This window comes from Pavona decussata, unplaced genomic scaffold (genome assembly GCF_977016875.1).
Source record: "Pavona decussata unplaced genomic scaffold, jaPavDecu1.1 SCAFFOLD_27, whole genome shotgun sequence".
Classification (NCBI taxonomy): Eukaryota; Metazoa; Cnidaria; class Anthozoa; order Scleractinia; family Agariciidae; genus Pavona; species Pavona decussata.
The window spans coordinates 1,014,703-1,039,893 of NW_028145450.1; the positions used below are offsets into that span (position 1 = coordinate 1,014,703).

The window sequence follows — 25,191 nt, forward strand, 5'->3', positions numbered from 1 at the left end:
AACTCAGGCCGAGGAAGACTGGGCAAAGTCTGAATCATAACAAACATGTCGGAAAGGTTCGAATTCTGGCTGCAAAGTCTCTGCAATACATTCAAGACTTTGACAGATCTTCAGAAAAATACGACAGTGGAGCGTATTATAGACATCTGCGGGCCAGAGCAGCTGCGTTTCTTATCCACAAAACTGGAGATTCTGCTAAAAAGAGACTACTTAAAATACTTGCCTTTGGAACTCAGTTTTCGCGTGTTGAAATGGCTAGACCCTGATACCCTGTGCAGATGTTGTCTCGTGAGTAAAATATGGAACAAGGTTATTTTGAGCTGCGATAATGTTTGGCAAAATGCATGCAGGCAACTTGGTATGGACATCATTGAGGGATTTGATGGTAACTCAACGTCAACTTACATGTCTTCTTGGAAGCAAATGTACATTTCACATGTAAAGAATATGAAAAGGCTGATGTGCGAAGAGGGTATAGAAAAGAAACAGCTGTATGGTCACACGGCGCGTGTTTTTGCTCTTTGTTACAATGGAAATTATCTTGCAACTGGTGAGATTTGTATAAAGTTGTCTATCAGGGCTGAGTTGCTCGAAGCATGGTTAGCGCTAACCATTGGTTAAGAGGTATTAAACCTATAGGTTGTCATGGTATTTAACCCGGGTTAGCGCTAACCATGCTTCGAGCAACTGGGCCTGGTATGAACCAGTGTATACCAATGGTTACCCATCAACTGAACTCTTTGTAATACTAAGGCTGCGTTCACACTTGGTGCCCGAGTACTAATGCCTGGGCACCGGCACAAAATGGTAGATACTGGGTACCCAGTATGTAGATATGTTCACATTCAATAAACTGAACATGTACTCGCTAGGTTTAAACTTCGTGAATCGCATCATGCATTTGTTGCATGTGCAATATATCTGCCTGATTGCTAGTTTCTAATTGGCTTATTTGCTTTCTTAATGCTGTGTCTATATATGAAACACTTAAGAGGTGCCATGGACTATGACGCCCTGCGATGATTAGTGCAGATTGTCACGGAAACCTGTGCGTCGCTGTAAGCATCTATAAGGATGCTAATTTCATCCTTACTCCATATTGCTCCGCCGGCTGCCATTTTGAAACCTCGACCAATCTTGAAGGTAGCAAGGAATTGTGGGTACACAAAGCAGTGGTTTGAGGGTAAATTTCCAGGGAACTAATGAAAGACATGTGCACACAGGGAATCAGTGCCCATTTCAGTGCCCGTGTATGAGGTTGAGCCCGAGCCCGAATTCTGGCGTGGGTACTTGAAAAAATGGTGCATTCACATTAGTACCCAGCAAGGATCGTACTCGGGCACTGGCTTGGGAACTAAGTGTGAATACAGCCTAACTTTGTTTACACTTGTCAAGTGAAATAAATATACGAACTGAAAATAACATTTGTTAAAAATCCCAACTGGTGGGAGGCAAACCAGTTGCCTATTTACATAGCGTTGCCTTGGATTTGAAAAATATCATGGGAATAAAGGGGCATACATTTACAGATTTAGTATATCAGGTTTAATGGAAAATTAAGCAAATTTTTTTTCAGGGTCTGATGACAGATCAGTTAGACTCTGGGATTTGGTAACTGGGCAGTGTAAATTTGTCCTGAAAACGCACACTTGTGCAGACATCTGTTTTGACAATGACAAGGTCCTCACGGCATCATTTGATAATACTGTTGGCATGTGGGATTGGAAAACTGGAGAAGAATTACAGTGCTTCAGAGGGCACACGGCAGCAGGTAATGAATGGGCAATGTGCAGTTCAAGAAAACATCCATACCCACCACATGGAAGGTCATTGGAAATTGCTAGGGGAGGGGGGTCTTACAAGTCAAATTTTAGATGCAAAGTATGAAGCTAAACTGAAATTCCCAGGGGGGACAGGGGTGCAAAACAAAAAAAAAAACCTTCCGTTGGGGGGAGTATGGATATTTTCTGGAACTGCACAATGCAATATTTCGTTATGACTTCTGATTGGTCTGCAAAACCCTTGCTTTTGCTAATTCAGTGCCTAGATCTATTCACAAGGCCATGACCATTGCGGTACAAATCCCATCCAAACCTGAATTTCGGCTTTTTTTCCCACAGCTTCTTAATTTGTGTATGATGGTCTTTGGTCTATTCAGTTACTGGTTCAGGGTGCAAAGAAAGCCAGTCTTACAGCTTGCCATTTAGGCAACCTGTAGCTAGCATATACAAGCCTAAAAGTCATTTCAACCAGCCCCAAAAACGTTTTGATGCGCAGGATTGATTACACTGAGTTCTTCTGTCATCTGAATTCCTCAAAAACTTCACTTACCCGTCGGGTAAGTTAAGAACAAAATTCACAAACCCGATTGCAAAATCCACTAGCCGCGGGCTATCGGACAATACTTTATTTACATGCTATTAGGTTAGATGTAATTTTTTGCCTGTTGTTCAATTTTTGTTCAAAGTGTTCACTGTTGATTACTGTGACGATCTGGACACAGTTGTAAGTGGGTCAGCTGACACAACTCTCAGAAAATGGAAAATGTCATCAGGACAGTGCTTGCAGACCAGATATGGGCATACGGACTGGGTGATAAAGGTGTGTATCAAGCGTTATTTTTTCTTCCATTATCCAACTTTAGGACTGGTTTTCTCATAAACCAATAGGAATAAAGAAAAAGCCTGACAGACTTTGTTAGCCTATTTTCTCCTGATTGATATTGTGCAGTTTATTTGGTTGTGCGCCTTTACGTGAGAGTGGGTAATTCAGTTAAGTACACGTCGCTAATATTAAGTTTACAGGCCTCTGAGCGCTTATTTATCCAATAAAATTAAAAACCTTGATATTTTTGCAATCTTCAATTAATAAGCTTTACAGTGATATATAGGTTTCCGTGGTTTTATCGAAAGAAACGCGCGTACGCAAGATTTCCTTGAAGACACCTGAGAAACCTATCAGTGACCTTAAATTTACACGGGCCCATTACAACTGAACCAAAATCTCTGTTTCTCTTGTTTAGAAGCTTTCCCAATGCTAATAAATTATGTTAAACGTGTTAGTTTTGAAGTAGCCACGGCGGCCGAGATACAAGGCACAAATCATTTATAGGTTTGACTTTGTAGCTGTTTAATTTTTAGTTAGTGTAGGCTTTAGGTAACCCTTCAGTGAGGGACGTAGCTTCTTTTTAGGGTTTTCCTGTCAATACTTGTCTTTGTATTGCCAAACTATTAAAATTAAGCCCTTTGTTAAGCTGATAAAACACTGACCTTAGAGTAGCTTAACACTGCTAAGAACAATGGACCCCTAAAATGTCAAATTACAGTCTGTGCCTTTTGAGAACCTGCAAACAACCTCCAACGGATCGAAAGATCTGCCAATCACAGCGTACGAACCTCAGCGTGATCTCTTGGTTTCGTTAGCTAGAATCTCGGGCGGGATGCGTTGTACTAGAAAACTTGATGGAAGAGGTTTTTGATGAAAATATGACCGTGAGAAGAGAGATGTAACAACAACAACAATTTATTTGAAAAATAACCGAATGAACGGATTGTCCCGCAAATAGTTACAAAACTAATCGAGGCGGGACAAGACGAATACAGGAACACTTGAGAAAAGTAACAAGAACTTACTAAAATAGACATGCAAAAACTTAAAATTTAAGCAAAAACTGTAACATTTAAAGTATTTTACACTAGTTCACATAATAAAAGTAATAATAGTAAATGGAACAATTATTTACTTAGTCCTACTTTTTTTAAATTATCATAGGGATTTCAATATAGTCATCGTCTTTTTCCAGGACATCAAAAAGCAATTGGCGAAGTACCATTTTGAACGTTTTTTTCGGCAGGTCTGTTGTATGAGATGGTATCTCATTCCACAACTTTACACCAAGTCGAGAAAAAGAATGCTTTTGTTTTGCTAATCTAGAACTTTTAACGTAAAAGATGTTTCTATATCTAATGTATAAGACAGTGTATGTGCAGGTTGTATGTAATGTTTGGAGGCGCGGTGTTGTGGTTAAGTTCGTCAGACTTTTGATTGGACGGTTGGAAGATCCGAGGGTCAGTGGTTCGAGGCCAGGTTGGTGTCTTCATTGCCGGCTGTGTCGTTTCATAAAACATGAAACTTTGCTCCACATTGTCTCTCTTCACCCAGGTGTATAAATGATTCCCGGTGACATACTGCTGGGGGTAACCCTGCGATGGACTAGCATCCTATCCAGGGGGGAGTACCAATACTCCTTCATGTAATTTCTTCATACCACAGGAACGAGGTTAAACTCCGGCCGTGTGAGCCACTTAGGTTCGTAGTGCGGATAGTGTGAGGATCAGTTATTATCGATCAAACGTCGGCCTTGTCCTCTCCGGCTCCCACCTCTAGTCGAACTTGTCTACTGAAATAAAACCATAGAAATCGCAGGAGTACGCCCCCCCCCCCCTCCCCCCCCAGATGACTTAAAAGAAACAGATCGCTGCTGGGTTGCAATCAAGTAACATGAGGGGAGGGGGGGGGGGGGGCGAGGTTGGGGTGGGAAACTTCAGATAGGAGGAAGGATTGGACAAGCCTTTTTGAGGTCCGTTGTAAGATTACTTAGATTGAAAAACACTCTGCTGAGTGTCTTTTTTTTTCCTAAAGGTAATTCTCAGGAAAGCGGAAGTGGAGTCACAACTAATTAGAAAGAATCAGTTTGTATTGCTAAGCATGGACAAACGAGCTATCAAGGTATGGTTTGCAGATATAAATCAACTTTTTTGTTTTTTATTTGTTTTTGACGAGGGTGACACTTGACAGTCCGTTACAACTGACACGTGGCGGCCGAAAATTCAAATAAGTTAAAATTAAAAACGTATACCACCACTAGAAAGAGCACTTTTACTTTAGTAACCCTGCAAAGTTTCAGCATATTAGGTGTAATATCAGCTGAGAAAATATAAGTTGAAAAATGAAAAATTTACAGACGTTTGTATGACTGGGGGTATGAGTTATACCCCCAGTCATACAAACGTCTGTAAATTTGTCAAATTCATCTTACATCTCCTAAACTGATATAACACCTAATATGCTGAAACTTTGCAAGGTTACTAAAGTAAAGGTGCTCTTTCCAGTGCTGGTATCAGTTTTTCAATCAGTTCAATTTTAACTCATTCAAATCTGTTGCCGCCATTTTGGAGAAGGGTCTATTATCAGTTACCTTCGTCAATGCCTATTTGGTCTGAAATCCCAACGAGGCCTTTGCTTTTCTTGGTAAAGATCTGGTCCCTCGCGTACGACAGTGAGAAATGCTTGGGGACATTGAGTCCAGTGGATTCCGCAAATGTTCAGCTTCAGCCCCGTCTCCAGTTCAATGGACACACGATCGCTTGTGCCTCAGAAACAGCAGTTCTTTTGTGGGATTTCAAAACTTTACACATGAAGAGGTAAGTCATTACGAGGGAAGGCCCCGGCCAAACTTCGAACTAAACTGAGCGAATTAAGGACGGTGCCTACTTTTGTTACTGCGCATACGTTCTGCGCATCTGGAGATACTACGGGTTTCCTATATTTTTGCGCGGTTTAAAATTATGCGGAGAAAGCAGAACTTAGCAAGTGCCCTTGGTATCCAAAAAGAAAACTGGGGGTGGCCATGCCTTTTTTAGAGATAATAAAGCTTGAATTTGGGAAAAAAAAACGCCATACATTACTCAGTATTTTACTGTTTTTTAGTATAATTATCTCTAGAAATGCGTGGTTTCCCCAATTTTCTTTTTGGTTTTTAATAGCCCTTGCTATGATCTGCTTTTTCCGCTTAGTGACAAACCACACAAAAATACTTCTAGGCACCGTCCTTAAGTTCATGATAAGTTCGACGTTTGACTCAATTGAGTTCATCCGACTCAATTTGGATCGACCAACACCTGCTACCCGCCTGATTCAGACGGATAGGAGGTGTGAAGATCGACTGTGGGTCAAATATCGATCTTTTCATGAATCGAACTTGTTGAATAAATCCCGAAGCCTGAAGGATTCATTTTTGCTGCTTTGAATTTGGTTCTACGAATTAAATTCGACGTTTGACCCAACGGTCGAGCTTTACCATTTGGTTCGATCCAAATTGCCTTTTAGTTCGTCTCATGTGAATTTCGACGTTTGACCCGGGCCTAAGTCTCTTTTCTGACTACACTATCACGAGACATTCAATGTGAAGACTGACTGAGCTAGAATGATTGATATTCCCCGCTAAAACATTAAATACTCAAAACTGTCCCTTGAGGGTACTAAAACCTCTCAATCGTGCCACCAGAATAGTAATTTCTGACTAATTCGTTCCTTAGTCACTCAACCGTCAGAAATTACAATTTCCGAGTTGCTGTGAACCTCATTATGAAAGCGAGGCTAAGTGAAAATCTTTTCATATAAAAATTAGTTTTGTTTGAATGAAAACTAATTATCATAATAAAAACTTTGCACTTAGCCTCGCTTTGACAACGAGGTTCAAAGCAACTCGGAAATGATATTCGTTTTCACTCCCCCACGAACGCAGTACCACAGTTTCCTTAGCAACGGACCCCCTTAGTCTAATAATAGACTGTTTTATCGCAGGGTCTTCACTGCTTCTCCAGCAAAGTGGTTGGTAGCTTACGGACACATGTATAGCCTTCTAATGGACATGAATTCCCTGTTTGTGGTAAGAACTAGAAATGAAGAGACCGTAGCCGAATTTTCTCTTCCGCCTTTTCGACGGTCGGTGCGCGGATCAAACTTTACTCCGGGCGAAACCACGTGGTTAGATGGATTGCTAACCAGTCGCGGAGAGAGCCTTGTGTTCGCGACAAGCATGCCGGACTACAGTATTTTACTGCTCATGCTCAGAGAGGGCACGTGATGCGAAATTTAGCCAATCACAGGCCTTCTTATTTCAAGCTCAGCTGAATCGTTTCAAGAATAGACCTTTATCACTCGGCGGCCATGCTGAGTCTCAGGAGAATAAAAAGCTTTGTTTTTGCACGGCAAGCCTCGCACTTAGTTCTAGTGGCGGGGGAAATAAAAAGCTTTGTTTTTGCACGGCAAGCCTCGCACTGAATTCGCGTGTGGCCGAGGCTTGCCGTGCGAAAACAAAGCTTTTTATTCCTCCGAGACTAGACTCAACATGGCTGCCGAGTGATGAGGGTCAATTAGAATGGAAAGTGAGTTCGAGTTAGCATCACTGCACAACCATCACCAAGCTTATCACATTCACACTTTCATCTAATAATAATTACAATTATTGACACTACCGATAGCTCAGGCTAATCGTAGGTAGCGACATCGAATTTAAAAGTTAGAGCTAGTCGTTATTATGTGAGAGATATTGGCCTGTACACAGGGGATATGTAGTATATTGCCCGCGTGCCGCGCCCAGGGGCGTAATAACATGCTTCCATATATTTTTCAGTTGGCGAGGTTTTGTAATGCGAACAAACTAGAATGTCCATTCCGTCTTATTTTATTGTCTGTTAAGAGGCAATTGTGGGGGGAGGGGGGTAAGGGGAATTTGTTGAGGTGAATGCATTCCATTGTCCTGCTTTTGTTATCATCATCATCGTCATCATCATCATCATCATCATCATCAACAGCATCACCTTTATTTACAGAGGCTATTGTTTCAGCCCCGCCCTCCCCTGTGACAATCAAAACGTAAAATCAAATGCAAGGCTGATCGGACAGCTAAAATAATTTTATTGCCCAATATTTCGGTTAGACAATACTACCCTTCAGGGGCTGCGAAAATCTAAGTAAAAATTGGAAATAAACCCCCACCTACTTCTCATATTGTCAAGGGTTTTGGAACATATCCTTCCCCTTCCCCCTCCCCCTCCGCCCTCCTCCCCCCCAAAAAAACACACAAAACGAGCCGAGTGAACTGAAAAATGAATTAATGATAGAAAGAAAGAAAGAGTAGTACAGTCCTTTGAAGTGTATGAAACGAAAAAAAGTTTTGACTGAAACATTTGAGATATAAAATAAAACAGCAGAATTAGGGTCATGATAATCACGCAGAGTGCTTTCATCCTTCGCCGATTGATGTTGACTGGGGGCGGGTACTGCGTTGGATAAGCAGGGTGTCAAGCGAGTCCTATATTTTCAGGTCGTTGAGTCCTATATTCCTATATTTTTGGACCCCTAAAGCGCTTGACACCCTGCATAAGCTATATGTGTGTCACCCCAAAAGGTTTGGGTTTCGAGCTGTTTTGGTCTGAAAACGGGTATGGATTTTAAAGATTTTGGTCTGAAAGTTGAAAACAGGTATGGATTCTGGAGAGCAGGTCTGAAAATAGGTACAAAAATGTTATAGTTTGGTCTGAAATAGGCTAAGGGTTGGGAGAACCGTGCTACACACCCCCACCAAAAATTCCGAGAACCCCCCCCCCCCCCCCCCCCCCCGGGGGAGTGGAATACCGCCAGTTACACACTGTCAGGCTAAAACACTGCAGAGACTGCACACGCCGCCGTGTAAAGACAAGGAGTGGTTAATAGTGCCTTGTTTTAATTGGCGCTTGAAACGCACTGATTAAATCATCTGCGTTGGGGTCTTCCATTACAACCATATTTGTCATGTATTGTAAATATATGGTAAGACTATTTGCATAATAACAGGGTTTTTTTGTCGCTTTTTCGACAACTTTTTCGAAACTGCAATTTCCTCATATTGAATATTTTCTTTTAGTTTAATTAGAGACTAAACGAGTTTTACATGAAAAAGCTCTCCCTGGCAATTAAACTTGATCGTTTGATTGATTCCGTGCTAGAAACAGTTAAAGTCAGTTTGTTTTCCTTCAACAACGCGAATCAATTTGACGGAGGAAACGGCCTCAATGCTGAGTAAACACTTATTATATTGCAAGTGTCATTTGCTGTTTTTTAATTTTGTCTGTTTGCTTTCGAATATATACATCTCCATTATCCTGTCACAATAACAAATTTGTAACTGATCTCTGTCAAATTCAACACGTACCAGCAAACAGGGATTGAAATCAAGATTACTGAGTTTAGTCATCTAACAATAAATCGTTTCGCACAGTGCGCCACTTTTCAACTCGTTTAGGTGGACTAATATCTGTTCTGTAGTTAGATAATAGGGAACTTCACGATTATTTCAACTCGTTCAACTTCTGCAGAAACGGCGAGAAACCCAGGAACCAAATTCATGTGGTAGGAATGGCGTTCAAGTTAAGAAAGATATTGCAAAATTCACTGTCGTTTGTTCACGTCCTCCACAAAACCTTGAATTTGGTCATTTCACGTTGTCGCTTTGCAGAGGACTGCAAAGAAATAAACCAAAAGTTAAGATGCACGTTCCGACAGAGCGTTCTTTTTTTGTTTTGCTTGTTAAACCTATTGTTTTGCGGCGTTGTCATTGCCACCGCCGTCGTCGTTGCTTAAGTTCCTTAATATATAACCTTTTTTTTCGCATTCAATCGAAAAAAAGTACATGTAGAGATTTTCCTTGGTTAAAATGCCACCTCTCATTTTTGTAAAAGGGAAAAACTAACGCTTTTTCGTTTGGCATAATAAACATGTTGTATTGAGTACCTCGTTTTAAATTTTAGAAAACTTATAAGATTTTGTTGCGTACATTTTTTGAGTCTCTTAGACATTTAGCTAAAAGAATCGGAACGGATGAAACTGAATTTGTCAGCCGCCTGTGTCGAATAAAGTGTTATAGGGAGATATATTTTCTGCCAATAAAACGAAAACTTGCACAGAAAAAAAGGCTCTCATTTCATCACAGTACTCTTTATAGGTTATTATTTAAAACAGTCTTAACGTTTGATTTCAAATCACTTAATATAATTAAGTATCCTGCGGCTTGTTGACTCAGGTTAATATTGCTTGCTGGCCCAAAATAACTTTCCAAGCGCTCCAGGATTTAGTGACGTCTGTTGCGTTGGTTAATTTTATGACAATGTGATTTGTAATTAACTACATAAGTATCTTAGGTTAATCTGTCAAGTTACATTTAGATCCGTCGTCTCTATTTGCTCTGTGCGCTTGTTCTATCTTTGCTGGCGTTGGAAAGGCATTATTCTAGCTCTGTAAATTCCATTAACACCTCGCGCTTCTGTTAATCTTCGGCCGCAAGATTAGCATTTCGTTTAGAAGTGTTTTCGCTGTGGTAAACGAAAACAAGCGTTGCCAGGCACATCAGATCTCGCCAGGATGACTGGTCCGTTCATTTTGATCGCGTATGTTGTTTTACCCTGCGTTTACGCGAATGGAGGAATCGCAGGAAGTAAGATGTCTAACCTGAACGATTCATCAATCGACAATCCTGATCGACCACCGTTAGTTGACGATCGCCCTGGCGTCTTTAACATGAGTGCGCGTCAAGCCTTGAAGGCTATCGAAGAAGTTCACAATGGTAGCGTCGACTGCAAGACTATGCTCGCCGAAAGAAGCCTAAAGCTTCTGTTTTTTAAATACGAGAACAGTGTGTACACAGATCAAGCCAACCTCGGCATTCGTACAGCCAATTTGGTTTCAGACTTGCTACCAACGGGATCCGCGAAATCACTGAATTTATCCGGGGAATCGGTGTTACGGACGCACGAACAAGTCCTGTATTCTATAGTGAGGAACAATTTAGAAAACGACCCTCTTATTGTAGGCTCTTCGGTCATTTTTGACAACAACAGCTATGTTAACTACTCGTTCTACGCTCCTTATGCATATCGGAATTCAGACGACACGTTTATCAAGGTAGCAGACTTAGCCGCTAATTGGAGCTACCTACACGAGGCATTTGTAAAGTTGATGCGGAAAAAGTCACACAACAGGCCTTTCCCAACGCGATCAACGTACTTCTATCCACCAAGCGAGAATGGCAAAGAAATCACACTAACGCATCGGTTTGTGGAGTCGATAGATGGTTTGTGGAGCCGGCCTTACTTCGAGTGTTCTACTCTTCGAGCTTGGGTGATAACCTACACTTCTCCTATACTGGGAAACTGGGACAAGAACGGACCTGTCTCCTTCATGTAAGTTACCACAAAGTGTTTTGATTGTGGTTCCGTAACTTCTAGCCTTAAGACCATACGCCAACCTTTACCCACGCTATTTATCAGAAAATGTTTATATTAATTAATCCTTAGAGCCCCCATAGAGACCAACATCTAATTTCTCCCTAGAATCTCAATATTTGTTCGAAAATACAGGTAACGAGAAAATGGAAAATAATCATCATGTTGAGGATTAGGAACGTTGAGGCCGATGTTGGCCAAAGTCTTAGGACATGTTAAGAACATGCTCCACGCTGAGATTTATTTAGACAACCCTTTTAATTTTTCCACCTGTTTTGAACGGTGACGGTTTGGTGTGAAAAAATGCTAGCTTCGCTTTCAGAGTTGTTCTCTCTGGGGCTCAAAGGATAACTGATTGCTTAGAAATCTAAAACATTGCCGACCAAGCTCATTAAATTCTGGCCGAGTTTATTGCTCAGCGGACAAATGGCTGAATGTTTAATTGAGAGGCTCAAAAATTAAACATCCCAGGCTAGCCTGTCTCAGCTGCACGCGTCCAATTGTAAACAGAACGGTAGCTGAGGAAATTAACTGTCTGCAGGCAAAATGTAATTAAAAATATTTTACCCTGCTTACTCAAAGTATATTTAATTTCTGACCTGTTGTCAGAGTTCATCTGAATAATTCATTATTTGGTTTCATGATCATCAGGCGCCCTCTTCAAAGGGGGAGGGCAGGGGGGGGGGGGGGGAGTTAGCCATAAGTTTCCTCGGGTTTAAAACGTTTCTTTCAACAACAACTTTTGTTGAAATTCCCATTTGCAAACGAGTAGTGAAGATAGTTGAAGTATATTTCAACGAACGTTACTTTTCTTTTTGGTTTTGCGTTTGCTCTCCGTATTGACTTTGCCTGACCCTTCAGACGCAATAGTGTCTGGAACTAATGTTTGGTTTATCAAATGAGTTAATAACTAAAGGTAAATTGGCCACCGGAAAGAGATTCGAGCGCTGACGTTTCGAGCGTTAGCCCTTCGTCAGAGCGGAACTAGTACTGCCTCCCTTTGGCTTGTCACGCAATCTTTCCTCTCCAACCGGGAACAGGAGGAAAGATTGCGTGCTGAGCCAAAAGAGCGTCTACGAGGGACGCTAGTCTGGAACTTACATGTTATAGTATGTCTCTGTTACACACCTCAGGGTAATCCACCCCTCCATTCCCAGGGTTAAATAGATATGTGACGCCGGCTTATTGATGATTCGCATGTGACCTCATGACGGCCATGTTGGTGTACAGCTACAGGAACAATATTTTTTTCCTCTGGGAGTTGACTCCCATTTTTATGCAAACTATGTGAACGAATTTTCTTTTGTTTTGTACACCAACATGTCGCCAATGCAAATTTTATATGATATGATTTTACGATATGGCAAGGGGACAGCAATATCATATCGTTAAATCGGGATATCGTTGTAAACGAACTCCCGATTTATAAACAACTTTTGCCGGGACACAGAATGTTGATCGTTAAATCGGGAAAATCGTTAGGTCGACGATCGTAAAATCGGGGTCCCACTAACCTCCCTCGCAGACGCTCTTCTGGCTCGTCACGCAATCTTTTCTCCCCAAAAGAGCGTCTGCGAAGGGAGACTAAACTAGAACTTCGCGCAACCTCGTTCCCGGAGCTTTTCCTGGGAACGAGGTTGTGTTTCACAGTGTCACCACTGGTCTCCCTTTGAAAGTGACATCTGAGTAATATCCGTGCAGAAATACTTTTTTGATACCATGTTTTATATTGTTAATTAAAATATATTATATTTTCGTCTCAGGTATTCTTAAAAGTTGCTATCGAATCCGAAAGTTGTTTCAAGCTGCCAATATTCCAAAAATACTCCAAAACTTGCAACAAAGCCGAAAAAAAAAAAAAAAAAACTTCAAATACTGAAAAAATGTAGAGTTGCCAAGCAACTTGTGGACTACCCTTGGAAGGAGGTTTGGTGAGGGCGGGGAGGGGGCTGGGCCGGGGATGTACGAGGCCTTATATTCTCAGTCTCCTATCGGGCTGGGCTCCTTACCCCTATCCTCGTGAAGTTTATGTAGGATTTTTCGCGATGTTTTTGTTTATGTTTCTCCTTTTTATGTTTTTTTCCCCAGGGGTATGACGACGATTGACATTGCTCTGACAAACGTGGATATAAATCAGTGCGACAAGTCGTCCGGTGGACAGTTTCAGTTCGAAATTTTCGCGGGTACTCATCACTGTAAAAACGAGACCACGCAGGTACGAAGATGCATGCGCAGTAAAAAGTGTGATAAGCCTTGCAGGCCCTTACAGTGCAACAGACTCAACCGGGGCCACCGAAAAAACCGACACTTTGAAATTTAAAGAAATGTTCTCGTTTTTGATTGGTTTACAAATTACCAAAGCCAGACTCCTTTGTTGTAAACGTGACCTGTGATTGGCTGATCAATGTTGGGTGGCCCCGGTTGAGTTCGTTGCACTGTAGATGACATAATAATTGACAGCACACACACACAAAATAAGTACTCCTCAAAGACAACAGCTTTCATTTCAATGGTCACACCTTAGCGAACAAAAAGTTGGGACCACCTTAGACAGCATAGTAAACAGCACCACAGGAAAGAACAGCTCAGTGGCTTTCATTTGAATGGTCACACTTTAGGATTTCATTCACAGACTCGAAGGTTAGAATCACCTTGTACAGCATAGTAAACAGCATCGCAGTAAAGTACTGCTGAGCTCAGTAGCTTTCATTTGAATGGTCACACTTTAGGATTTCATTCACAAAATCAAAAGTTAGAACTAGGTTCGACATGATAAACCTTACCATAGAACAATATTACGCAATAGCTTTCATTTGAAAGGTCACACTTCAGTTACGATTATATAAAGAGTGCAACACAGCACCATTGGAAAACACTGCTCAGTAGCCTTCAATGGGATTTAGTTGGGTTTTTTCCACGCACTAAAAAGTTAGAAACATTTTGTGCAGCACAATAAGACGACATTGCAAGAAGAACTGCTCTATAGTTAAATGTAGTTTGTTTATTCGGATCCAAACTGCAAACTCAACATTAATTAAACACCGTGTTTATCACAAAATGAACATTACCACAGGAAAGTACTACCTTCTTGGTGTCATTTCATTATGGCACTACTTAAAGGGGAGGTATGACACAAATTTTATGTGATTTAAAACCCCAAAAATGTTTGTCTGTAACAACAAATATAATTGTCAAGTTTGTTATAAATTATCACCCCATGCAATAAAACTGTCGATTAGTGCCTCTGGCCAGAGACAGAGTAGGCCGGTATGGGTTGAAACTTGAAAAATGTTAGGCCAACGTTTTTCAAGTTCTCACATTTTTGTTTCAAAAATGCGCTAGAACAGATCTCGAATTGTTCCTTTCAAGAATTGAGTTGATTTCTTTCCTCTCGTCATTCTAGAATTAATTTGTAGCTAAGTGAAGGTCTTATTCAGTTCATCATTTTAAACAAAAGACGTCAAAAAACCCATGGCACTTCCTCTTTAAGATTTCGTCTATAATACGAATTTTTTTTTGTTGTTTCAGTGTGAGTTTATCAGCGGGCTCGGTTTCCGAGCTGGTTCGTACAAGTGCGTGTGTAGGCCTGGGTACTTCTTTCCCAACGTCACTTCTCGTGCAAAATACTTCAATGGTTCTGAGGTTGAGGCTGCAGCCGCTGACAAGCAAAACATTTACCACTCGAACCCAAACTCCTTCCAATGCCAAAAGTGCCAGCCCGGATGTGACGCATGCGTGGATGGTGCGCCTTGTGTTGTGTCTTTAAGCAGGCCTCTTAGGCAAGCTCTGATGGGATTAACAGTTGTCACCATTCTCGGTGCTTTTGGGATAATGGCCTTTATCATCTACTATCGGGAGCTAAAGGTAATTTTACAATAACTGTCAAAAATTCCCGCGCACTGATTGGCTTGAAGCTACTGTCTGAAAGAGAACAGACAACAAAAATGACGTCAGATGCAACGCGCGCGCTTTCTCGATGGAAAAAAAAGCTAATTCCGCTCATACTTTTTCCATGTTGTTGTAATAAACAAATTGACGGCAGTTTTCTATGGTTTATTTCTTTTGGACGATAAAATGACATCATAAAATGCTCAAATCTTGGCAGCGAAGCTATCCACCGTTCCACTTGAGTTTTGTCCATTTTACGACGTCATTTCGTGGTCTGTAAGAGTATAGACCATAGAAAACTGCCGTCAATTTGTTAGGCAAACTGTATTTGTACTAAAACAAAGTCAAACACTCGGCAATAAAAAATTTTGATTTTTATTTCGATAACAGTGTCGGCATTTTCCCTTCGTTTTCATTCCGTTGCTAAGTGACTTTTTGACGCTTCCTTAGTTTTCGCGGGAAAATATTTTTTCGGCATACCTTTGAAAAATTTTCATAATAAACGTTCGTCCCACATGCGCTTTCAATTCTTTTCAACTGTGTGTTGTTTGTGTGAGAAAATTGCCGGGCGTCTTTTCGTTGGCTCTTTATGTCAGTCGAACCTCCACTAACGAACACCTCCCCTAGGCGGACACCTCTCGTAAGCGGACACTTAGTCATGTTCTCAGCTACATACAAACACTACATTTTTAACCTCCCATAAGTGGACACCTCTCTTAAGCAGTCGACACTTGGTCATGTTCTCAGCTACATACTTCATTTTTAACCTCCCATAAGTGGACACCTCTCTTAAGCGGGTCCATTTTCTGGTCCCAAGGGTGTCCGCTTACGAGAGGCTCAACTGTAGTTTCAATTAAGAAGAAACTAAAAGGAGTTAACTCCTTTCTGTTTGTAGGTGGTGAAGACTGCAAGCCCGCATTTCCTTATCATCATTTTAGCAGGATGCATCTTGCAGTATTCTGAGGTCAGTTTTATTCTGCCAATTGTCGATTTTTGTTTTTATTTTTTACTGATGTTTACGGCAGGAAACTAATTTTTGCGATATCGAACAGGACGAGTATACGATTCTAGAGAAATTTACATAAACGCCGGAACGTGAGGGGGGAGGGGGTGTGTTTAGAGTTTTAAATGCCTACTTTAGAAATTGTAAGGAGTCTGGTACGAGTAAGAGATTCTGAGATCGTTTGGGTAGAGGGGTGGACATTGTGCCGACGAAGAAGTGTATTTTCGGCATTTTCTCGGGATAGCTTAGCTCTTGCTAAATAAGTTTCATACTAGAAATACGTGACTCGCAAAACCTCGCGAAGCTAGGGCTGGGTAGACAGTTGATTTGAAGTGAAGGAATCTGTTGAGGCAGCTAATTTTTTTTATTAATTCTTATTACCTGTCTGCTCGACAGTGTATTAAAATTATAAGGGGAATTTAAAATAATGCTGATCACTTCTGGGAGTGAAAGGGTTGATTGAAAAGGGAGACCGTTGCGCGGGGTAACACTAAACCATGTCCATGGTATCTATTATTTGCCCTTCTGTTATACGCTTACCCTCTATTGTGTGACTACTTCTCAAATCATTGAATATCAATCCGTCCCCGTATTCTCAATTAATCAATCACTTGGCTATTTCCCCACAGTGACCAATTAACAACACTATTCTCAGCTACTGAAAAAATGTACTTGTTCATCGGCGCGACCAAACGATCCCATAAACCCCCACTCGTACCAGTTTCCCCGTTGTTTCTTGAGTGAGGAATAACGTAACTTGTAACTTGGGGATATGGACACTAACGGCAGAACGATGAGCCCACGCCGAGTCCCTTGTTTCTCTCTGATCATCCTCTCCTATTTTCTCTGTAGATTCTTGTTGAATTCCCTGAACTCAAGGACACGTTGTGTATCTTGCGACTGTGGTTTCGCCATATTGGGTTTGGTCTCGGTTTCACTTCGCTGCTCCTCAAAACATGGAGGTAATTTTAACTCAGTAGAGGCCAAAGCAGCTAGTTTGGGTGATGACAGCCTGCTGCAAGCCCTTGTGTTTTGTCTACCTGCTAGTAATCCTCGCACTTGGAGAGTCTATGAGACAGTTAGTCTCAGACTCTATGAATCTATATTAGGGGTTGGGGCCTCGGGGGAGGGGGGCAAGGGGGTGAAACGGTTTCTTTATTTCTTTCTTCCTTTCTTTCTTTGGCACCTCGGGACGAGTGTCGCTTCAAATCCAACGGCACAAGGGAAGGCTACCTCTACACTGATAAACGTTACTGTACAAAGGTGATTATGGTCTGTAAATAAATAATACATAAATAAATTTGTAAATTTGCATAGCTTACAGTATGGGGGCACTCTCCAGATCGATTTGGAATTTGAAAATGTTGGGTTTTGATGAGAGGGGAGAACTGGAGTACCCGGAGATGAAACCTCTCAGAGCAAGGACGAGAACCAACAGCAAAGTCAACCTAAATGGTAAAAAAACAAAAAACAAAGAACTTGACGACGCATTTGAAAACTACAAAGCAATACGTTCCTGTCGTGCTCAGCTGTCTATTTGCTGTAGAAAATGGTTCCAACTGTTGAGTCTACAAATGAAATCTTTTGGGTACGACTTGCTGGTGCTCTCTTGGTTTTTAACCGAGCATGACAAGTGTTCTTAATTTGCAGGATCTCCGTTATTTTTCGCGTAAAATCCGCTCAGAAGATAAAACTCACGGACCGCCATCTTCTTCAGCGCCTCGCTCCCATTCTGGCGTTGTATGTAGTCTACTTGCTGGCCTGGTCGCTAGCGGGGCCGAGTCACGTGATCCAGATGAAGATGCCTGGAAATCTTAAGTTTGATGACTGTTCCATTGACTGGTGGGATCACGCCATCTTGATTTGTAAGTTTGCTTCAGGCCTTATTCCTTTTTCTCACGTCGCATTTATTTCATTGAGTCGACTCCAATTTAATTTTCAGATGAGAATTGAATGTGCAATCTTTCAAGGTAAATGTAATATGACAGAATGAAGTCCCACTCGGTCGACTGTATTTGGTCATCTGATTTGTTTAAACACGAGTAGGATTACGGACTTACGGACGGCCTGAAGTCCCCTTACCAGCTAATCATATCTGTAAGGAAATTCGAGGGAAGGCAAAGGAGGAGTACTTTTTGGAGAACGAAAACACCACAGTTTTGTTTGGGAAATACGTGGAAGAAACGAGAGAAGGAAAATCATTGAAGGTCAACTGCGCGATGGTCTGCATTGTCCAGTTACTCAGTATGATATACACTGTTACTGTTTAATTACTCTATCTTATTATCGTGGTAAATCAAGTATTACAGCAGTTGACGTGGTAATCTCCTTCCTCTTCTAAAAACCCTCAACATGCAACTATATTGGTTGCACCATGTTCAATAACAGATATTCTATTTTTCGTAATTTTGAAAGCTGAAACGTTGAATACTTTACATGATTTCAAACACATCTGGCTAGTTTGCACGAAAAGTTGCAACCAAAAGCAAAGAGAACAAATTTCAAAACTCTGACTCCTCGGCCCGAACACTGTTCGGAAGTTTTCACTCTTCGGGATTTTTTGTTTTTGAGAAGCTGACCCTAGCTAAAGATTGCTTGACGAGCCAAAAGAGCGTCTGCGAGGGAGGCTAAACTGATCCCTGCCTCCTCCAACATTATAAAAGCCGTAAAATCAGTTTCGTTTGAAAGCATTAATCGCATCTTCGTTTTTAATCCCAGTTGAAATCTTGTTCCTACTGTGGGGGATGCACTTGTGTTACAACGTGAGGAAAGCTCCATCCGCTTTCAACGAGAGCAAGTTTATCAGCTGGTCCATCTACAATTTAACCGTGGTCACGTTCTTCCTCAAAATTACCAGGTACATTTTTTGATGTATAAACTTTATTAAAAATGACCAACTCTATGTACTCCTAAAAAATTATGTACATTTTCAGCAAATATAAATTTGTCGTATTCAAATTCTTGTGATATAAGGACAAACATGTTCAACGTGAAGCTTTAAAATATTTATAAAAAGAAAAAATATATATGCGTTGAAAAACAAAGGAAATATTTGGTTCTGATATATATCATAGACTAAAATGTGAGAATTCAAAACCCCTATTAATCCTACATGTGAAGAATGTTAAAAGTTCTAATCCTAAAATCTCGCTAGTTGCTTATCGTTTTCAAAGTCGGTATCTGTAATGTTCAGAGGTACTCTTCGCGTACAATGTGAGCCTCTCAAGCATAGCAGCGCACACCTCAGGAGGGCGAATGAGACTTTGGCGCGAATCCATGACATTGTAGTACTGTAATCTTCTCCGTTCTTGGTTGATAAAAGTTCAGCCACTCTTCTGTAATACCTCATGCATTCACCTGCCATTCCTCCGGTGGTAGTAAATACCAGTGGTATACTTTTTTTTAATAGTTGTTAAAAACGACCGAAAACGCATGGGTGCATGTGGACGGTTTTGTTGTCTCTTGAAAATTTTTCCTCCAGTATCAATATGCGTATTCTCATTGTTGTGTTCCATATATTTCTATTGTGCTGGGAGAATTTACGTGGAACATCAGTTCGGAAAGACATTACCCGCCTCACAATTTCAGATTAAATTGTAAAGAAAAACTCGTTTTCTCTAGCAAAAGGTCACCTTAAACTTTCGTTACCCTGAATATCTTGTCTCTTTTGCTTTCGGAGGGCGAATACGTCGTGAAAAGTGCGTGTGAAAACGTTTGGCTCTGTGAACAAACCCGTAAACCGTGACCATTCAAATGAAAGCTACTGAGCAGGACTTTTCTGTGGTGCTGTTTATTATGCTGTACAAGGTGGTTTTAACTTTTAAGTCTGTTGATGAAATCCTAAAGTGTGACCATTCAAATGAAAGCTATCGAGCAGTACTTTCCCGTGGTGTTGTTTATTATGCTGTGCAAGGTGGTTTTAACTTTTAAGTCTGTTGATGAAATCCCAAAGTGTGACAATTCAAATGAAAGCTACCGAGCATACAGTACTTTCCTGTGGTGCTGTTTATTATACTTTACAAGGTGGTTCTAACCTTTGAGTCTGTGGATGAAATCCTAAAGTGTGACCATTCAAATGAAAGCTACTGAGCATACATACTTTCCTGTGGTGCTGTTTATTATGTGGTACAAGGTGGTTCTAACGTTTGAGTCTGTGGATGAATTCCTAAAGTGTGATCATTCAAATGAAAGCTACTGAGCAGCACTTTACTGTGGTGCTGTTTATTATGCTGTACGAGGTGGTTCTAACTTTTGAGTCTGTGGGGGAAATCCTAAAGTGTGACCATTCAAATGAAAGCTATCGAGCAGTATTTCTCTGTGGTGCTGTTTATTCAGTTTGCTTCACAAGGTGGTTCCTACTTTTTAGTCTGTGGATGAAACCCCTCAGTGTAAAGGACCGCTTACACAAGGAGTTTTCGATACGATTTCTGTCGCACTTTTATCGGATAAGTTTCGAACCTCGGCGATATCGCGTCGACAAATCGCGCTGAATCGCTACTTGTTTGCATTTGAGATTTTCGTCCCGAGCTCGAACGCGACAAAAGTTGCATTAATTAATTAAACGGCTTAAGTGAGACAAAAATTGCACCAAAAATCGCATGCGAAACAGAATTTAAGAAAATGAGATTTCGTAGTAAAGTCAGACGCCGGGCCATTGTAGCCTAAACAAGAATCGATAAACATGACGCGACGTGACAATGACCGGTAATTTTCGACAGTTGAGCGGGGGAAAAAGTGGTGGAAGTTTGAATGATAAATTTCTTCCTTAACATGTAGTCAAAACATTATTTTACAATAACAAGTCGTTCGCACTTCCGTGACGCAAGTATGGGCTTAAACCGAACTAAAAGTTTCCTTATATAACAATAATAATAATAATTGTATAGTTATATAATTATGTAAAACTCACGTGAACCACATGTGCACGTGCTTTGTGGGCATGCAGTTTCACCCATGTCGAGCAATGACTTTATATAAAAGCCCGCATAATGCGTCATCAAACCCTTAAGAAACCATTTCAAGTCCCGATCATGATTGGCACCCGTTCAAAGGTCAAGGGTATCTGGATGTGAAGGACGCAGCTTTTTATATGACTTAAAAATTTTATTTCGTATTTTGAACGATCCATGCGATTTTCTTGTTGCCAAAAGAAAGAAAGAAAGAAGAAAAAAAAAAAAAAAACAGTATTGTTGCAGATTATGTCCTAAGATTTAACCCCAACATTCTTCAAGATTGTGAAATGGACCTTTCTCCTTTTAAATGTTTGTTTAGCTACTGTGCAATGTAGTTCTGCCACAAAGCATAAACGTGTGCGTCTGTGGGACGCACACATAAAAGCAAGCAAACACAACGTTCTTTATAACAAAAAGAAACTCGGCTATAGTGTTGTTTTCCTCCCACTTAAGACGCACCTTTGGGAATAGAATTTCTATTTTTACTCTTTCCCACGTTATTGGTTCGGAGTTCCAACACGGTTGCCATACAAAACAGTTTAGTAGCAACAGACAAGTGTTATCAGTAGTGAAATACAAGCCAGTCCCGATAAGTCAAGGAGGGGGTGGACAGACACATTAACGAAAGTTAAGGTGTGAATTCTGCATGGACTAAGGCGGGGGAGGCCGCATTTTCTGTGATAAGTACGAATTATTGGGGAACCGAGTTAAGTTAGGTATTTTTATATATATATTGACACCTGCCAAGTGTGCCGACTGAAACATATCTTGTGCACTGAATTGTTACAGCGAACTCCATGTTCAATACGGTGCAGCGAGACAATATTCTCTTGTTGTTGGTCTCCCGGGTTGGTCTCTCTGTCTTAAACCGTCTGCTTGACAAAGCAGTGATGATCATTTTTCGGAGAACTTAGTTGCTGTTGATAACTTGAATACCACGCCCTTATCCCCATACCTTGTCCTTCGTCTTCGCCGCTTTTCTCCCCAGTTGAACGATTTGCGCTAAAGCAAAACTTGACCACTTGACCAGAGAAAATTTTTAAGGATAATTTTCAACGGAACTGGTTGCGTTAAAAATAGTCTCCGTATAATATAGCGCGCGGACAGTTTTAACGCAACGTGTTGTCGCAAAATCAAAACGGAATGTCGTCTAAACTGAGTTAAATGCATAAATTGCTAGGCTAAGGAAAAGAAGGGGTAAGTTTTCTCTTGTCATTCACCTCAAATCACATGGCAAAAATTAACATTTCGCTACTTGACAAAGATTGTACGAAGGAGTCGTAAGCTTGTACGCTTAAATTTGTTTTTGGATCCTGAAAACTTATTTTGTTTTCTGAACTTTAAATGATAGATGTATTTTTCGGTCAATCCCACCAGGAGTCGAATATTCTAGCTAGTGCAAGTTCGGATGCTCTACCACTGGCTGACTTGACTTAAGCCTTTCCCTTCCCTCTCTATTAAACCCGTTTGTCTATTTCGGCCACCGTCCAGCACATGCGGGACTTAATAGGACTTTAGTTGGGAGTTTGCCACTCATACCACAAATTAAACTCACCCAAAATGCCAAGGTGAGAAATACGACAAGGTGGTCGAAAATAAAAGGATCATTGTCGATTACCCCACAATTTTTTAACCCCAATCCATCAGATGTAGTTTAGCATCCGATAACCCTTGCCAATATTTTGTGGTATTATCCCTAATCCTTATCTTTGAAACCCCAAACAAGGCTTCCTTGAAACATGTTTCTCTTTTGAACCAAAGGAAGCGACCTCGTTGCCGGAAGAGGCTTTTAATGGATCATTGGCCGGATTACATGTTTGTCCAAATAAACAAGGGCTGAAGGGATTCATTGAAAATTACGTTATCGACGAGAGCTTAAACGTGACTACTTGTTGTTGTAAAATGGAGAAAGTGAAGTTGAATTAAGATCGACGACGAAGATGAGTTGCGCTGGATCAAAACGCTGCAGTTTTCTGTTCGTTCCAATAGGGCATGCGCATACAGTCACAGCATTCTTTCATCGTCGTCATCGATCACCTTCGCCATCTGGACACGTAGACTTCACGTTTCTCTGAGAGTTTTAAAGTTGAAAGTGGGCAACAACTTGTAGATCACCGAAAATTATTATCAGAAGCTTTCATTTTGAAAAACAAATGAAACTTGATTACCTTGAACAACATAAGGGTACCACCGCACCGTCGAGGATTTGTACTACCCCGGCATTAAATAAACAGGGGAAGTTGCGCCTCGTTAGCTGGCCTTTAGTGTGAATGGTTCCATTTTAGTATTTCACTCAACAGAGTTTAAAAGTGAGAACCACTTTGCACAGTTATGTCTGGGAAGTTAATGCTAAGTAGTTTTCATTGGTAACATCACAATTTAGGATTTTATCTCCCCGTTGTTTTCCTTCTCAAGATGTTCTTTCCTTTCCTTTTTAAAGATGTACAGATTAATTTATTAACATCTTGAATAAACATGCATGTATGTGTGCATGTGTCGCAGACACGTCACAACCCAAATCAAGAAACTCGTGAAAGGAAACCAGTTGACAAATACCTCAGGCCACGACAGTTACATTTCCGTAGATGTGACATCCGTAGGTCTTCTTCAGTGCAGTTCAATTACGTTTTTCTACCACAGAAGTGTCACACATTTCCTGTCCTGATTTCCCACGCACATGTATGTGGGCAAAATAATTCGAGTGTGTTTCTGAAACAGAAAGCAAAAACAGCCCTTCGGCGATGGGTTCAGTACAAACCCGCAGGTCAACTCGGTTTTCTTTGTAGTTGTCGGTTCACAAATCAAAACGTTTCAGTGAGTGGGTGATGTTATATCATTGTCATGTTTCGAAAGCATCCGTGGTCTTTATGTGGTTGACAAATTTTCATGAATTGAAACAGTTTATGTCAGGTTTCTGTATGTCTGCATGGGTATTATGAACGCAATTAAAGGTTCTAGGAAGCTGGGAATTTATCGGTACGTGTGGTTACAATGAAAAAAAATAAAAAAAATAAAAATGGAACTGAGTTTTTTAGATCGTCGACTGAACACGCCAATGAACGCGGACGAAAGCAGAAGCTTTCGAAAAAGATACTTTGACTGAGTTAACGACATCGTAACAAGTCCGCACTAGAAACGACTACGGTTTTTTTTTATCTTTTTATGCATCAAAACTGGACACGTGTGGAGGGGGCAACCGTTCCTAATCAAACTTTCAAGATATCCCTTTTGATGGCAAATGACACGTGCAAAGCATCTTTCCAAATAAAATCATTTTATTTCACACTTTTTGGTTAGAAACGCGTAAGAGAAGAAAAAATACAGTAAACATAAATACAGGTTATATTACTATTAAATAAATACAAAGTAGCCAAATTAGCAGATCTTTCGAGTTGACTCAGCGCTTATTTGCCCGGAAGGGAAGGAAATATTGGGCAACATACGCAATATATAAGACCTCAGTGTAAATACAAGGCTAAACTGAAGGAAATCGTACGTGTTCGCATCGAGACAGACTCAGAACAATTCCGTGGGAAGATTTGGTCATCGTACAGATTACGGATTTTAAGATTCCGTGCCATTTTGAAAATCTTAGTTATTGCCCTTGTTATTCTTTTTACAGCGGTATTGAACGAAGAAAATTTAAGGAAAATTTTGCAATGCTAACTTCGGTGGCAGAGGTAGTTTTTACCCTGCGAGCAGAGGCCCTTCGATCTTCCACGACTTATCTAGGAAGATCGCAGGGCCTCTGCTCGCAGGGTAGTTTTTGGACCCTTTCATGAGATAATTGGACAAGCTAACTTCGGATATTTTAGCTTAATATTCAAGTCACAGAACATTTCAGCCCGTGTCATCTTCAGCAACTTATCTCCCAAATTTCTGAACTAGTCACGTCTCCCCCGTAATCACAGCTGTCCTTGAGGCATCATAATTTTTCCTACGTTACGAAACTTTGGGGTGGTACATATGTATTTCATTACAGAAAGTAACGTTTTCATACATTGTTATAATTAGTTTATATGGATTTGTATTCAGAGTACCAAGAATAATTGTCTGGTGACGAACGCCATGAAATTGTAGCTCTGATATTTAGGCAAAACAGTCAAGAGCCTCAAAGGAGTTTCTAAATTTGCACCGTTTTTATCTACACGAAAGACTGGATTGAATGTTGTAAATTCTTTTCCTCTCATGTCATGTAGCACTGTAAGTTATTTCGTAATCGGAAATTTAAATGTGACCATTCAAATCCAAGCTGAGCGGCGCTTTCCTGTGGTGAGTTTTTGTATTTATATTATTCTCCAGAATA

General features: G+C 40.7%; 2 protein-coding genes across 2 annotated transcripts in view; both read left to right on the top strand.

Annotated features, from left to right (window-relative positions):
- Positions 1–37: 37 nt before the first annotated feature.
- On the top strand, positions 38–7,466 carry LOC146485226 (F-box/WD repeat-containing protein 2-like). Its single transcript, XM_085103594.1, has 6 exons — positions 38–550; positions 1,577–1,771; positions 2,468–2,601; positions 4,642–4,728; positions 5,257–5,423; positions 6,586–7,466. The coding sequence occupies exons 1-6, from the start codon at positions 46–48 to the stop codon at positions 6,866–6,868; spliced, it is 1,371 nt and encodes a 456-aa protein (XP_084959720.1). The 5' UTR covers positions 38–45; the 3' UTR covers positions 6,869–7,466.
- Positions 7,467–8,406: 940 nt separating this feature from the next.
- Positions 8,407–25,191, top strand: part of LOC146485227 (putative G-protein coupled receptor CG31760) — a 36,891-nt gene continuing 20,106 nt past the window's right edge. The window contains exons 1-7 of the mRNA XM_085103578.1: positions 8,407–11,000; positions 13,131–13,257; positions 14,571–14,906; positions 15,826–15,894; positions 16,786–16,895; positions 17,584–17,798; positions 18,652–18,790. Of these exons, the coding sequence (XP_084959704.1) occupies positions 10,183–11,000; positions 13,131–13,257; positions 14,571–14,906; positions 15,826–15,894; positions 16,786–16,895; positions 17,584–17,798; positions 18,652–18,790 (1,814 nt within the window). The 5' untranslated portion in view covers positions 8,407–10,182. The remainder of the gene's footprint in view (positions 11,001–13,130; positions 13,258–14,570; positions 14,907–15,825; positions 15,895–16,785; positions 16,896–17,583; positions 17,799–18,651; positions 18,791–25,191) is intronic.